Genomic DNA, 14,542 nt, shown 5'->3' with positions numbered 1-14,542 from the left:
CTTCTCAATACTCGTCAGCAACACCCTCTTCGCGGCGTCCATCTTCAGCGCCGCATCGTATATCTGGCCCCCGCCCATGACAAACACCCTACTGATACGAGGATGTCTCGCAAACTGAATAGCCTGCTCCAGCGACGACACCCTCACGGGCTCAGAGGGTGAAAAGTCGCCGGGCAAAGCAGAAGTGTGGGAGCGGGAGATGACGATATTGAGGCGGTTCTTTAGGGGTCTGAATTTCGGGGGGATGGATTCCCATGTTTTGCGGCCCATTATCACTGCGTTGATGGAGTTGGGAGGGGCCTTTGCTCGGTTAGTGTTGATGGTGGTGGTTGGATTTTGGGCGGGGGTACCTGGGGTGGAAGTCGCGTCGTGACACGCGCGAAATACTGCATTTCTTTGCGGAGGCCGGTCCATGGCATGGTGCCGTTGAGGCCGATGCCCATGCTGCGCGTGGCGGCGACGATGAGCGTTAGTTCGGGCTGCATTGTGAGGGTGGTGATGTGAGTGAGTGAGTGAGGTCTGCTGCGTGGGGTGAGATGAGTGGTGATTTTTGGTGAGTGGGTGGTGAATAAGAGTGGATATGTCGGCATGTGTGACTGTTTCTAATTATTTACACTGTCACGCTACAATACGAATATGGATAATAAAATGTGAAATTGTGATGTATTTTCTCATAGCTATATTCTGTACATTTACAATTTGGACGATGATGGAGCCAACACGGCAACATCTTGGAACTGGATACCAAGGTGCATATAAATATGGTTGAACCTAAGAACGTCAATAAACACGCCTCAACTCTCGAAACAGTGACCAAACGTACCTATCGCTTCCGAAGACGGGTTGGGTCTCGCCCTTGGAGTTCGTCACCAGGAACCAGGGGCATCCAAATGCGCCCGACTCAACAGCCTTGCCCGTATCCTCCGCCAGCTTCTTCTTCATGGCTGCCCTGCCGTCCATGATACGAGTGACATCCGCTTCAGTGAACAACTTTGCTCCCCCGTCAGGCGTCTCAGTTGCTTCGGCAAGCAATGTCCTGAGGCTAGCTTCGTCAACGACATCAGCGTTGGGTGGCGTCCAGAACCGGTGCAGCAGGAAGTGCAGCGTCGACTGGAACTTTTCCTTGGGGTAATTCGCCTTGATGAAGAGCATGGCCCGCAGGGCAGACTGGGTTTTTGCTCGTTCAAATAGGTCCGGGGGCGTTTGGTAGTTGGATATGCCGACACGAGCAGCAGCCCGGGCGGTATCGTAGGTGAGATACTTGGCCTTGGCTGCGAGGGTCCAAGGTGGCTTGTTGCCTTGAGGGGGTTAGATATGATGCAGATTGGAGGTTGTAGGGCTTACCGGAAAGATGGTTGATGCCACCCAGAAAGACGGGATGGAACCTGTGCACGTTAGGATGCTGGTGTTTCGATGTTGATGGTGAGACTTACTCTACTTCGACGCCATTGGCGGCTAGTTTGTCTAGATTGGGTTGCAGGTCTGCGAAACAGACATAGCTGAAGAAGGATGCTGGTACAGTCAGTTAGCTGGGCTATGCAACTCGAACCAGAGCATCCGTTATTGTTGAAGCAGGACGTACCAATATCCAGGTAACAATCGATGCGGCCGCCGGCCATGTTTGTACGTGGTAGTATGTACGCTGTGATTATATGAACAATGTGGATGGTTGGTCCCAAGACTACGACTGGATATGTTTGATGGGTTTCGATGGCGTGATAGTCATCTATATAATGGTGCAGGAATAAATGCTTGGCTGAGATGTCGGTGGTTGCTCATGTTGCGAAACCCCGGAATTCTCAATTGGAGACGGCAAATGCAAATGCGCTGTGTGCACTGGGGACTGTGGAGAGCCGAGGCTAAATTACTGGATTTGGTTCGGATGGTTCAGTCATCGAGCCGCTGCGGGACTGGATGACGGGAACGGCGTTATGTGTTTGGCGTGGAGGATAAGGATGGCATGATGATTGGATGGATTTGAGAGGTTGTAAATAGATGTTGGTGCAGATTCCATTGAAATTGAGCAGACATTTGTCTGTCTTGGAGAGACTTATGAGAATACTGCCTGGTGTCGAGTCTGGTGTTTGGTCTGGTGGTGTCTGCATTCTCCGCGGAGCCAACATTTGAACACTGTTGCTACGAACTGGCTGCAGAGATGGTGGCTTATTCTGCTTGAAGTGATGGAAACTGAGTGTGCCTATTCATGATACCGCCAATACCTTATCTACTTCTTCAAGTGTCCTAAAAGGTACTAATTTGCGAATGCCGCGATTGCCTGCCTTGACGCACATTAAAGCACCAGACTGGCTGGAGCTCTTGACGCCGGGGCTTGCAGTGAGCGATGCGCTGGTTTCACGGCCCAATGCCCGAGACAATGCACACATGCACAGTGCAGACGGGACCCTGACATTTGAGCTCTGGAAACAATCAAAAAGTTCGCGACAACTCAACTTCATCCGAGTCTCTACATTTCTCATCTCAGTATTTACGATTCTTAAAAGCAACGACTGTGTAATCGTGGACAATTCAACCCATAGAGTCCACTTGTCGTCAGCACCATGCAGTTGGTCAGCCCTTCAAGACTCTGCTTGCTTAACCCACCACTTGAGCATTCTTTGCCCTTCTTGAAGCATCCATATCCATGTCCATCAACTCCAGGCATCAACACCACCAAGCACCGTCCCTCTCTCGCGCATGTCTGCACATGGAAAAAAATAACGACCATTCTGTCATGAGGGCCGGCCACTCCTCAGTCTTGCCGCCATGATCAATCTTCGCGACCTTCCCTTGAGCTTGCTTCTGGACATTGGCGAATGGATCCCAGATCGCGAGAGTCTCAGCGCCTGGATTCGCACATCACGATACTTCTACACGGCACTCAACCGCCATTTGTATAAACTCCACATCAAACATGACAAGCCGAGTCACTCATGCCTCTTCTGGGCTGCACAAGTTGGCCGCCTCGACACCTTCACATTGGCGCATCGCCTTGGGGCCGATTTAGACGTAACCAGACCAACGAGATCCAGCAAAGTGCCTCCATCGCCGTTACACGCGGCCATACAAAACCTCCACCCCGATATAGTTAGATATATCGTCCACAATGGAGGTGCCGTTCACTCGCCCGCCTGGGTCCAATCCATGGGACGTCCATATCCGCTGGGCAAGGCGTTGCATGTTCGCAATCTGAAGCAAGGCGCCAGCGGCGTCAGGAAGAGACAGGAGATATTGGAAATCCTCATTCGGGGCGGGGCTACCTTGGTGGATGAGCAGGAGCCTGCACTCCCTGGTGCGGCTGCCATGAACAAGAAGGATATCGTCAGCCTGCTTCTGCAACAACCGTTGGTAGGCGTCAACGACTACACCCGGCGTGGCTACACGGCGTTGCACATGGTGTCGCAAAATGGTCACGCAGAGCTGGCTCGCTATCTCCTCGACCAACCTGGAATCGATATATATGCGGAGCCACCCTTTGGCAGCGATACTGCTCTAGACATGGCCGTGCGAGGTGGCCATTTGGACATTGTCCGTCAGCTGTTGATGTGGCATGGCCTGCACCCTGACGCAGCATTTGAGCTGACGAAGAAGGCATTCGCGGAAGCACTTGTGGGCGGTCAGACCCGTATATGCGAGTATCTTATTACGCTTCCTGACATTACTGGAGCTATGGTGTTACGAGACGCGAGCACAGCATTGCATTTGGCAGCATCCCACCAGGACGCTAATATTGCCCAGATCCTACTCGAGCGGTCAACTGTCGACCTTGGCGCACTGGATGCCAACGGCAGGACGGTTCTGCACACCCTAGCCGCGGTGGTAGACTTACGGGGGCAACGCAAACGTGCCGAGGTGGCCAAGATGCTGGTTGAACGTGGAATCGATATAGATCGAAGGGACATGGACGGACACACCGCCGTGTGCCATGCCGTTGTCCGGGGTGCATATCTCGTTGCTACACAGCTGCTGGAGAGTGGCGCAAATCCCACGTTGGGCACTGTGTCTCCTTCGGGCGACTACACATGGACCTTAATTCACGAATGTTTCTCACCAAATAGGAGAGAGTCACCGTGGCATGAAGCAAGAATGGAACTAGTCGAGATGATCATCCAATGTGACCCTGAGTCTGTCCACAAGGAATCAGTGGTCAAGGATGCACGGCTACGGAGAATAAAGAATGCACCTTTCGATGGCACACCGTTGCTTTTCGCAGTCTTGTACGACGGCAACCTCGACATGATACAAATCCTCATCGATAATGGTGCGAAGGTTGACTCCGTCGCCACAAGCCGACGGATAAATGACACCGGCAGTCGCTACTCCATCATTCAAGCCCTGTTGAGCTACGAGATGACATTAAAGTTCCCGGTTTACAGTGACAATTGGGCCGGCAGAGGGAAGGAGGTGCCCCCACTGACTGACGATCTGCGTGAGCGATTGGTAGTGCTGTTGGGAAACGGGGCAAGAATTGACCCAGAGCATGGCCAGCAGTCGGTGCTTGAATTTGCGTGTGAGCTTCAGATGGCGGGTAATTCGCAGCTATTGGGGCATTTGTTCGACTTGGCGAAGTTAAAGAATGTAAATTTGGAGCATGTCCAGTATTTGATTGGCAAGTATTCAAGTGAGGGAGCGGAGGATGCTATGAGTAGTGAGTTGGCAGCTGAGTTGCAGGAATGGATGGATGTGAGGCTGCTGCCAGAATTGGAAACGTAGAATATAGAATGGCAATGTCATTTGGATTTGCACTTGTAACGAGATATTCAACCATTGGCGTACAATACCATTCAGCACATGCTTGTTGAGTGATCCTTGTATGATATAATCATATAAGTGACCTGCACTTCTTACTTCTACGCAGTCTCCTCGGCATCGTCAACCCCCTAGCAACTTATTATCATCTATATCCCATTCCCCCAAATCGGAGTTTAGCCATCCCCGACATCCGATCTCATCCATCTGTTCCATCTCCATCTCCAGCCCCACGCCTGCCGAGGCACTCCGTTCACTAATCCGTCCGCCCCACAAATCCGGGGAATCTTCAACTTCACATTCATGTACATCCCTCTCACCATGTATATAACCACTTCCAACCCATCTCCTTGTCCTTATCCTCACCCAAATTCAAATTCACGCTCCTAAAACTCAAAATGACCAAACCCGTCGCCCTCGTCGTCGGCGCATCACGCGGCATCGGCCGCCAAGTAGCAATTGACCTCGCCAAAAACAACTACACCGGTACTTTCACCCCATCCCATTCCTCACTCAACATATAACACAAAACTCACAAAATAGTCGTCGTCGCCGCAAAATCAACATCCGACCCCCAAGCCTCCCCCTTCCCACCGGACCCAAACTCCCCAGCCAGCACATTAACCACCGTCGCCCGGGAAATCACATCCTCTGCCGGCGACGCCCTCGCCATCCCCGTAGACGTCCGCCACGAAGACAGCATCAACAACCTCATCACCACCATTATATCCGTACGTTTTTCCCTTCATCCCACATTTAAACACCAACTAAGAAATCCAGAAATACGGCCGTATAGACCTCCTGGTCTACAACTCCGGCGCAATATACTGGTCCTCCGTGGCAAACACCCCCCTCAAACGCTTCCAGCTCATGCAGCGCGTCAATCCAGAGGGTCTATACGCCGTCGTGCAGGCATGTCTGCCGCACTTTTCGCCCGCTGCACGCATCGTAGTCGTCAGTCCACCTATATATAGCCGCTTTTTCCGCGGAAAGACAGCCTATGCGATGGGCAAGGTGGGCATGAGTGTGCTGACCAAGGGACTGGGGATGGATTTTGTGCGTGAGGGAAAAGTTGGTTCTGGGATGGCCATTTCTAGTATTTGGCCTGCAGTGGTGAGTTTTTTCCTCTTTTTTCCCTCATTCTTCTTCTTCGTTTTTTTATAAGTTTGCATCGTTTTGAAATGGAAGCTCATTATACAGGCCATCGAGTCAGCGGCAACGCAGCACTTCTCAGGGGAAGAAGAGCGCGTAGACCTAAGAAAGGCCACTATTTTTAGTGACGCCATATTGGGGATCATTAGGGCGCCAGCAGAAAAAGTCAACGGGGAGTTATTCCTTGATGAAGATTTCCTAAGGGACTTTTGTGGCGTGACTGATTTTTCGGGGTATTCCGTCGTGGAAGGCGCGTCACCAAGGAGGATTATGCCAGCTGTATTACCAGATTTGAGAGTCGCAGAACAGGATGATGAAGGGAGGAGGATAGATCTTGCAAAGGCAAAGATGTGAATATGACGGTGTGTATAGTTAATAGAATTACGTGGTATTTATGGAAACTGAAGTGATCAAGTACACATGTTTGCTGATGCTCTACTCTAGCCTTTTTTTTGTTCTTGCATGCATTAACATCTTTCCATAGTGGCTACAACCAAACTCCTACTGGCCACAGACATGCTTGGCTCTTCATAATACGAAACAAAAACGAATTTCACCATTACCCGCATCCTAACCAAGTCCATGTTCCGTTCTCTTATCCTCTGCGTTTCTGCTATATTTCCAGGTTACTGTCGCGCTGACTTGAAGATCCTACACCTTGAATCTGCTCAATGTCTAGTATGACATCATTGAACACGCTGCCCAGGTGAACCACAACAGCGTGTCGGTTCCACTCGTGTCTAGACTTCCAAATCTCGTCCATGAGCTCTCGGTTGATTTGCTCGAGCTGCTCAATCGTGCATCCTGACGTACCGTCGATCAGCACATGGAGCAGGTTGTCAATGGACACATCGACAGCAGGCGGTTGCGATGCGGACGAGCCCGAGTACCGTAGTCCCTGGGGTTCTTGCGATAGTGGTTCCTGCGATGGCTGGACGGGAGCGTCACCGGTATGGCCGCTGGATTGACGGGCCTGCGACTGGAGAGAAACTGCGCTGCTGCTTGAATTTGCTCCAGGCGCCATTTGGCCCCGAGCGAGTCCATGCGCCTGCGAGTGAAGCCAGATCTCATCGCTTGGGGTAGCCTGGCTTGGCACAACTAGCGTGTCGGGCAATTCCACGTCTTGATCGCCATCACCATTGTTCTGCTGCACACCATGGTTGCCATTGGTGAGCTGTGTGCTAAAGTTGGACGATCTATGCGTGGAAGGATCAGACGTCTTGGTTGTAGAGGCATCGTTGATCACAGCCGACGGCGACACCCCGGGTGGCAGAGCAGTAACTGCTGACCTTTGCGAAATCTGCGTCATGCCAGTGTGCTTAGTAGAGTCATTCTCGGATTTCGTAGGCGGCCCCATGGCTGACGTCTGGGTGCCCGCTTGGGTCTGATCATCCACTCCGCTCATCTGTACATCACCACCCTCCTTTGACGGTCCTTCGGCGCCGTTGCTCAGGTTGCTTGCTTCTTGTCCGGGGGCAGCCTCTTCAAGCCCATTGGACAATGGACTTCGCAGCTGGAACCTAGCCGTAGTGCGCGATCCAGGAACCGCCTCGCCCAACGTAAGCGGTCCCTGCGAGTCACTATCGTTGCCTCCTCCTAAATCTGATTGCACTCGCTCCAGTATTGACTGCATAGCCTTGCGCTTTCGCTCCTTCTCTGCCGCTTGAGCAGCTCGCTCGACTTGGCGTCGATGCAGGCCCTCCCAGTCAACTGCTCCGCTGTTGGTTTCGATACTAGCGATATCAACCTCTACGTTGCTCAACAGTTCATTTGCTTTGAGAGTACGTTCCTTGTCGCCGATATTCCGAGCATCCTTGGCCAGGGCCTTGATATCAAACAAAAAGTCCTTTGGCCGAGTGTAGAATCCATTCGACAGTCGCTCCTCAATCGTAGTCGTCTCCAAATTGTAATAGCACTTGCCGCTGGCCGTGTCTCTGAGTACATCATTGCCATGCTTGTCTTTGACAATCTCATAAGGTCGTATGATCCCCTCTGTGATGTCTGGTCGAACAAAGTTGGGATCGGACTCTGCAAAGAGATAGTCGATGTGGCTTTGTGGAATAACGGGTTGCCTGAACTTTTTGTACTTTCGGTTGATCTGATCCATAATCGGCTGGAGTTGAATCTTGAGAGCATTGAGCCACTGATGGTCCCTTCTCTTCAAAGCCTTAACCTCCTCCTTGGTTGGCGGTTTTGGAGAAATGGCAGGCGCAACAGGAAGTTCTTCCAGAACTCTCTTCTTCCGGTTCTCGGGGTCAGGAAAGTCGGCTGGCTTCTTTCTGATGTAATCGAGAGTCGCTTTAAAGTATTCCATACGGTTGATCTGTTATATTGGTCAGGCACAGGGTCTACTGAAAACGGATCGCGAGACTTACTCTTTCTGGCCGCGGGATTTCCATTCTGTTTTTGCGGGAGAACCCAAAGAGATCGTGTACCAACTGGCTAGGAAGGTCGTCTTTGGCACACTCAGCCGTCGCGAGTAAGAGAACGGGGTCCGTCGGTGGGATAGACCTCAACATGGTTTGGAAGGTTATGTACGCAATCGATCCAGATAATGTCGCGTACCATGCTTCAACATTGGGAATATATATGACACTGGGTTTGTGGCGACGCACTTCAGTAAAGAGACCGACGATCACTTGTTCCATCGCCTATATACTGTTAGTGTGACCTATGTGGATAGGTATAGTATATAGAGGGGAACTTACCCGACCATCAGCAAGGAGAGCCGGCAAATCAAAATTCTGGACATGAACGCCTTCAAAATGATGCAAAATGGCCGAAGATATGTATGCTTGGCCCATGCCGTGCGTGCCATAAATGAGGAACCGAGGGCGAAACACACGAGAGCGCTCAAACTCTTGCTGCATGGCTTCTCGCGCAAAGCCGTGGTCTGAATCATTGTACTGTTCAAACATGGCCTCCTCGAGTGCCGTAGTCTTTTTCTTCCTAGGCAACAAGTCGTCCAGCAGCCTTTTGGCATCGGCAAACTGAGCTCGTAGAAGCGGCTCAACAGCACTCGGCAAAGGCTTTGCACCCGACGTTGCGGAACGCTCCGACGATGGAATCAGTTTCTTAATGGAGATCATGAAATCCGAGGCATGAACACTAATCTTGTTCGGGTCCACAATGAGTTTCTCGGTGGAGGAGTAGATTTGGGGATATGTTCGTTGAATGGAATTCAACGCTGCCTCGGTGCACAGCGCTCGAAGATCAGCGCCACCGTAACCTTTGGTCTTCTCAGCGAGGGAAGCCAGAAATTGCTCAGACAGACCCCAGTCCTTGGTGTGGATATTGAGGATCGATCGGCGGCCCTCAATGTCCGGCAGAGGGAAGTAAAACTCTCTATCAAATCGTCCGGGCCGTCGCAAGGCCGGATCAATATTGTCGGGTCTGTTGGTGGCACCAATTACAATAACTTGGCCGCGGCCGTCCATGCCATCCATTAAAGCCAGCAGAGTTGACACAATAGAGGCGTGAATTTGTTCCTGCTTGCTAGATCGAACAGGTGCCAAACCATCAATCTCGTCGAAAAAGATGATGCTAGGTTGAGTCTTTCTAGCTTCCTCAAACAAAAGCCGCAGCTGCTTTTCGGCTTCGCCAACCCACTTGCTGAGGGCATCTGCTCCCTTGCGCATGTAAAACGAAATCTTTCGGCCCCCAGAGCCGACGGAGTTGGCCAAGGCCCGAGCCAAAAGCGTTTTACCAGTACCTGGAGGACCGTGGAAGAGAACACCGCGAGGCGGAGTGACATGAAACTTGGCAAAGAGCTCAGGATACAGCAATGGGAGCTGAACCATCTCCTTGAGCTGGTCGATGTGGCCTTGCAAACCTCCGACCTTGCTGAAATCAACATTCATGTCGACTCCGAGGGGATCGGCATCGGCAAGCGCTTTCCTATCCTTGATCTTGCCGACATTGGGGGTGGCTTCTGGATTCATTCCGAGGCCGCCTGGCAGCAACCCTCCAGCTGGAGCGCCTGACGTTGGCGTCATGCCAGCATTTCCAGCAACGCTCGAACGGTGAACCATTTCGTCGTCGCTGCTATCCGAATCAACACCACCAGCCGCGCCCGTACCCCACGGCCCGCTGAGAAGGGAGCCTCCACCACCGCCTCCTCCAAAGGGACCGAATGTGGTGTTGAGATTTCTCTCCCATCCTATACTAGCACCTCCTCGGCGGCGTCGTGCAGGCGTAGGGGCTGGATCCTCGACTTCCTCCTCTTCGATGTTAGCTGCCGTCAATGGAGGCATGTAGTAATTGACTCTAGCCCGAGCGCGTCGAGATTCCTGATAAACGATGGGCGATTCATCTCTTGGTCGTCGGCGGGGTCGTGATGATTGTCGGAGCTCTCGCGCCTCTTCATTCAGTTCGTCCAAGTCCACATCCAGATCCTCTTCAGCCGAGTCTCCGCCACGGCGAGAATTGCGCGCACTGCGCCTATCTTTTCTTCCTCTTGGCGTCGGACTGTCGATATCTTCACCCTTGTTTTCAGACATGGCCTCGTCCTCCGAGTCATCGCCAGGCTCAAAATCACTGCTAGGCTCTTGAGTTGATTTCTTGGAGCGACCACGTGTCAGACGCCGAGAGGTGGTTGCCTCATCCGTCTCTTCCACCTTTTCTTCTTCTGATGCATTGGCAGCGGCTCTAGATGCACGAGTCCTGCGCGTAACGGGAACATCGTCATCATCGTCATCTTCTTCTACCGGTGCAGGTTCAGCCACATCTTCGACTTCCTTGACCGGTTCAGCTGCATCTGTATCGTCGGGAGCAGCAGTCGTGTCTCCCATGACTTCATCCCCAACCTCCTTCTTCTCGGGGGGTTTGTAGTCGTGCGAGAGCTCGTCGGGTTCGTCCGCTTCCTGGGCAACCCGGTTGCTGCTCTCTTGAGTCGCCTCATCAATAGTTTCAGGCGCTGTATGCAACCCCTTCATCGAGCGAGATGACCGTCGGACTCGGGAATACGCCTCTGGGCTGCGGCTGCGGGAGTCGCGAGAAATCACTGCGTGCCTACCAGAGTTGGACAGCTCAACAAACTCTTCCGCATCGGCAGTACTGGCTCGGGTTGCTCTTCGTGTGACACCTTCCGATGACCCTTTGGGGACTTTGAGCTTAACAAGTCTTCTCCCTGCGGGCTCATCCGGGTCCTCAGCAGTGTCAGCACCCTTGTCCGCCTCATCAGAGTCATCTAACATGTCCTCTGCATCCTCGTCGGCACTGCTCTCCCGATAGTTGTGATGAGTTCTAGCAGCTTTTCTTGTGCGGCGGCCGGCAGCATTTACAGGTGCATTTTCGTCTTCCGAGTCGTCCTCGGCAAAGGAGTCCTCTGCCATGCTATCGGACAGAATCTCGTCATCATCGTCAATGTCGGAGCCTCGATATCTGTGCCCCTTCCTGCGGCTACCGGAAGGGCGGGAGCCGCGAGATGGCCTCGCCTTTTTGGAGCTTCTAGGGGCCTTAGCCTCTGAAGGGTCAAAGTTCTCATCCTCGGAGTCCGACTTGTTAGGATCGAAGTCCTCCAGCACTCTCTTCCGTTTGCTGACCATTTTGAGGCAAGAATTCCCTCAATATGTACGACTCGCGAGGTTTCAAAGGCGAGATGACGGACACGAAACGAAAAGGATCAGGTGTCAACTAAAGGATGAGAGGAAATGTCAGTTACAGTCTCCTTTCGAAAGGGGAGGAAGCACGGCACTGTCGCTTGGCGAAGGAAGTTAATTGTACATAATGGACGGATAGGGTGTTTTCAGTATTCTCGTGCACCATGTGGCAATGCCATAAATCGTACCTTGATCGCCAACCAACGCTATTGATAAAAGTGCACCGCATGCATGAAGAGAGCAAAGCACCTTGACCCCAGCTCACCACCAAGGTGTACTGGCCGGAGACGCGAAAGGTAATATACAATCGCAAATGGCGTATCGATAACAGAATTAGATGCCAGGCGTGGTTCAGCAACTTTTTCGGACAAAGGAAACACGGCTGTGATGGGCGATGGATGCGACAGAGCCTCTGGGCCAGTCCATTTGGTTTGACTTCTCGATGCGCGTCGCGGATGGACAGACTGGTCTACAGGCAACGGTGGACCACTCTCACGTGTACTTAATAAGGCAATGCCTGGCGAATAGGAGGCGCCGTCATTGTTCCCCAGCCAAAGGAGTCTCCACTTTAGCAGTGCAAAAAGACTCAAGAGCACCACCAAAAACGCGCGACCGGGGTTGAATAGCATCCAATTCCATTCAAACATTTGCAAACGATGATTTAAATGAACTTTGAATATTTTTAAAATAATCCCAAAACAAGAACAATAACTCAATTTTTGGAATATCACGCGGTTTGTATCGAAAATGCGCTTTATTTGACGCTCCTGCGGACTCTTGGAACCGAATAGAGACTTTTCAATTCCTCGTGCGAATTTATTCAACTTCATATCGTAGATTAGATCTTTCTCCCCGGCACATCTCATCGGCCATGACGCCATTGTCGCGGCTCCGTCCAAGCTCCCCGGTTAAGGCTGGCGATGAACGCCTGTCCCACCAACGTGGAAGCTGGGCTTGGTGCTGGGTCTGGAGTTGGGAGACGGAGTCAGATGAGTGCAAGTGAGGGTGGATTCCTCAGGCAACATTGGAACAGGCAAGGCGGGTGAGGCTAGTGGCACAGCCACTATGTGGCCGAAGTTGTAGGGATTAGAGCGGGAATAACGGAGAGCGGTGGCATTGGAACGCCGACATTGACGGGAAGTGACGATAATTTACTGGGAAAATAGCAGATGAGGTTATTTATATAATGTTTTGAGCCAATTCATTTTCAATATTGTTAATATGTAGAATCTTACCTCTTCATATCGTGACTATCGTAGTGTGATTCAGCTATTATTAGTGTGTACTCGTATTGAACGCTTGCATGATATGGAATTTAGCAATTCCCTCTACCACAACCTCCTCGTAATCCCATCGGGCCCAAATCACAAAGTCCCTCTTCTCCAAAGCTTCATCTCGCTTCTCGTCCCTCCGGAGCCGACATGTCCGCTCCGCAAAACACTCGCCAAGCCATCAACTACATGAACTAAAGCATTCCAACAGGGATCGAGACCTTCCAGAAACCTTCCCAAGTGGCCAGGCAACCAGGAATCCCACAAGTCACTCATCTGCGCCTCCTTCTCGTTATCGCGCCTTCACAGGGCCAGTCCAAGGGCCAAGATCATCGGAGTCATATGACAACCAACCCTTGGGACAGAAAATCGCCAAAAAAAAAAAACGCCAGAACAAACCCTGGAAAGCTAATGGTGTTTCAAACAAGACGTGGGGTACGGCCAGCGAAAGAGAATCAAATGTCTGTCTTGAGCATTTTATTCTGCTGCCTTACGGCCCTGCCATGCCCAATCGGCCAGTCCGTCATGTTTGCTACGAGACACCAGTGCCGACCGCAATTGGCCAATTACCCCAGAATGAGGGGACTGCTGACCTCAGCCCAACTGCAAGCCAAGCGATTTTGTGGGCATGATAAACAGTGAGTGTTTTTGGGGGAGCCATAGAGCGAGTCCACGTCGTGGTCAGTTACGCAAGCTTGCCGGTGCCGAGCTGACTGGAGCGACTTAGCATCTCGTGGTTGCGTGGGAATGCGAAGTTAATTGGCACTATCCGGAGAGCTGAAGCGACACGGTGCCTTGGGCTTAAAAGCGGCTTCGGCCACCATTTCCTCTGTTACACTTTTCTTTTTTCGGGCATTGAATACCAATTTCTTTTCATGTCAAGAGTTGTTCCTATTGTTTGGAAATATTTGAATCCGACTATTGAAACCTGCGATAGATCCGAGCGTTGTCTCACTACTCCATACACTTGACGCTATCAGCCAACAAAGAATACTAGTCTAGTAGATCCGGCTGTTGGTTGGGCAGAACAAAGAAAACGTCAGGTGTTAAAGCCGTGTCCTTCCATCTGACACTTGTCTGCAACTTTAGTCTTGACAAGAACCCATCTTCAAACTACCCTCAACACCAAATAAAATTCGAAATGGATAAACCAAGCTCATCTCGCGCTCCTCCCCCTCCACCACTGAACCTGGCGTCCCTCCCAACCGACAAGTTCAACCTCAACAGAAGAAAGACCGACGACTCGGAGGCTTCCTCCCTCCCCGCGTCAACAAAGGTACGCCGATCCCATCTTCCATCACCAGCGAGACTAAACAAAAGAAAAGCAAAAAGTAACTAACAATGATTAGCGCTCTGCATCGTATTCCAGCACTGCATCGACCTCTTCCACCACATTTTCGCTCCGCAAAACACAAACTGGCCTCATCAAGTCTTCGCCTACTGTCAACGTCCACACGACCTGTGGCCGTCACACGGACCAGTTCTTCTTCAGAGGCCCTTCGCTGATGGACCTAGCCAGGTCGATTAGGAGGAAGATTTGAGCACGGCCATTTTAAGTCCTCAGCATTGACGATGAAAGTTTATTTATAGACTATATGCATGATCGTTGCTGGCTGGCACGGAACGACTTTTACGAGATTTAATGATGACGGAATAATATTCTAGCATGGATTTGGGGGGAAGGGATAAATGAAGATTATGATTGATACCCCGTGTGGGAAAGAATTGAACAAGATACCTTTTCTAATATATGACTCTATGCAAATCCTTTAC

General features: G+C 51.4%; 5 protein-coding genes across 5 annotated transcripts; 3 read left to right on the top strand and 2 right to left on the bottom strand.

The window, feature by feature from the left end:
- Nucleotides 1-692: 692 nt before the first annotated feature.
- On the bottom strand, nucleotides 693-1,619 carry VFPPC_02693 (glutathione S-transferase kappa 1; the record flags this gene model as incomplete). Its single annotated transcript, XM_018282300.1, has 5 exons — nucleotides 693-771; nucleotides 824-1,298; nucleotides 1,345-1,385; nucleotides 1,434-1,512; nucleotides 1,583-1,619. The coding sequence occupies 5 exons, from the start codon at nucleotides 1,617-1,619 to the stop codon at nucleotides 693-695; spliced, it is 711 nt and encodes a 236-aa protein (XP_018146722.1).
- Nucleotides 1,620-2,763: 1,144 nt separating this feature from the next.
- VFPPC_02692 (ankyrin repeat protein) lies at nucleotides 2,764-4,710 on the top strand (the record flags this gene model as incomplete). Its single annotated transcript, XM_018282299.1, has 1 exon — nucleotides 2,764-4,710. One exon carries the CDS (start codon nucleotides 2,764-2,766, stop codon nucleotides 4,708-4,710), a length of 1,947 nt encoding a protein of 648 aa, XP_018146721.1.
- Nucleotides 4,711-5,144: 434 nt separating this feature from the next.
- Nucleotides 5,145-6,252, top strand: VFPPC_02691 (short chain dehydrogenase; the record flags this gene model as incomplete). Its single annotated transcript, XM_018282298.1, has 4 exons — nucleotides 5,145-5,232; nucleotides 5,290-5,477; nucleotides 5,527-5,859; nucleotides 5,947-6,252. The coding sequence occupies 4 exons, from the start codon at nucleotides 5,145-5,147 to the stop codon at nucleotides 6,250-6,252; spliced, it is 915 nt and encodes a 304-aa protein (XP_018146720.1).
- A 259-nt stretch (nucleotides 6,253-6,511) lies between these two features.
- VFPPC_02690 (AAA family ATPase) lies at nucleotides 6,512-11,444 on the bottom strand (the record flags this gene model as incomplete). Its single annotated transcript, XM_018282297.1, has 3 exons — nucleotides 6,512-8,221; nucleotides 8,274-8,549; nucleotides 8,607-11,444. The coding sequence occupies 3 exons, from the start codon at nucleotides 11,442-11,444 to the stop codon at nucleotides 6,512-6,514; spliced, it is 4,824 nt and encodes a 1,607-aa protein (XP_018146719.1).
- Nucleotides 11,445-13,910: 2,466 nt separating this feature from the next.
- On the top strand, nucleotides 13,911-14,310 carry VFPPC_13317 (hypothetical protein; the record flags this gene model as incomplete). The annotated part of the gene is made up of 2 exons (XM_018291094.1): nucleotides 13,911-14,045; nucleotides 14,119-14,310. 2 exons carry the CDS (start codon nucleotides 13,911-13,913, stop codon nucleotides 14,308-14,310), a joined length of 327 nt encoding a protein of 108 aa, XP_018146718.1.
- Nucleotides 14,311-14,542: the final 232 nt, after the last annotated feature.

This window comes from Pochonia chlamydosporia, chromosome 2 (assembly GCF_001653235.2).
Source record: "Pochonia chlamydosporia 170 chromosome 2, whole genome shotgun sequence".
Lineage (NCBI taxonomy): Eukaryota > Fungi > Ascomycota > Sordariomycetes > Hypocreales > Clavicipitaceae > Pochonia > Pochonia chlamydosporia.
Note: the sequence above shows the minus strand (reverse complement) of the source record. Positions and strands in the feature narration are given on the sequence as shown.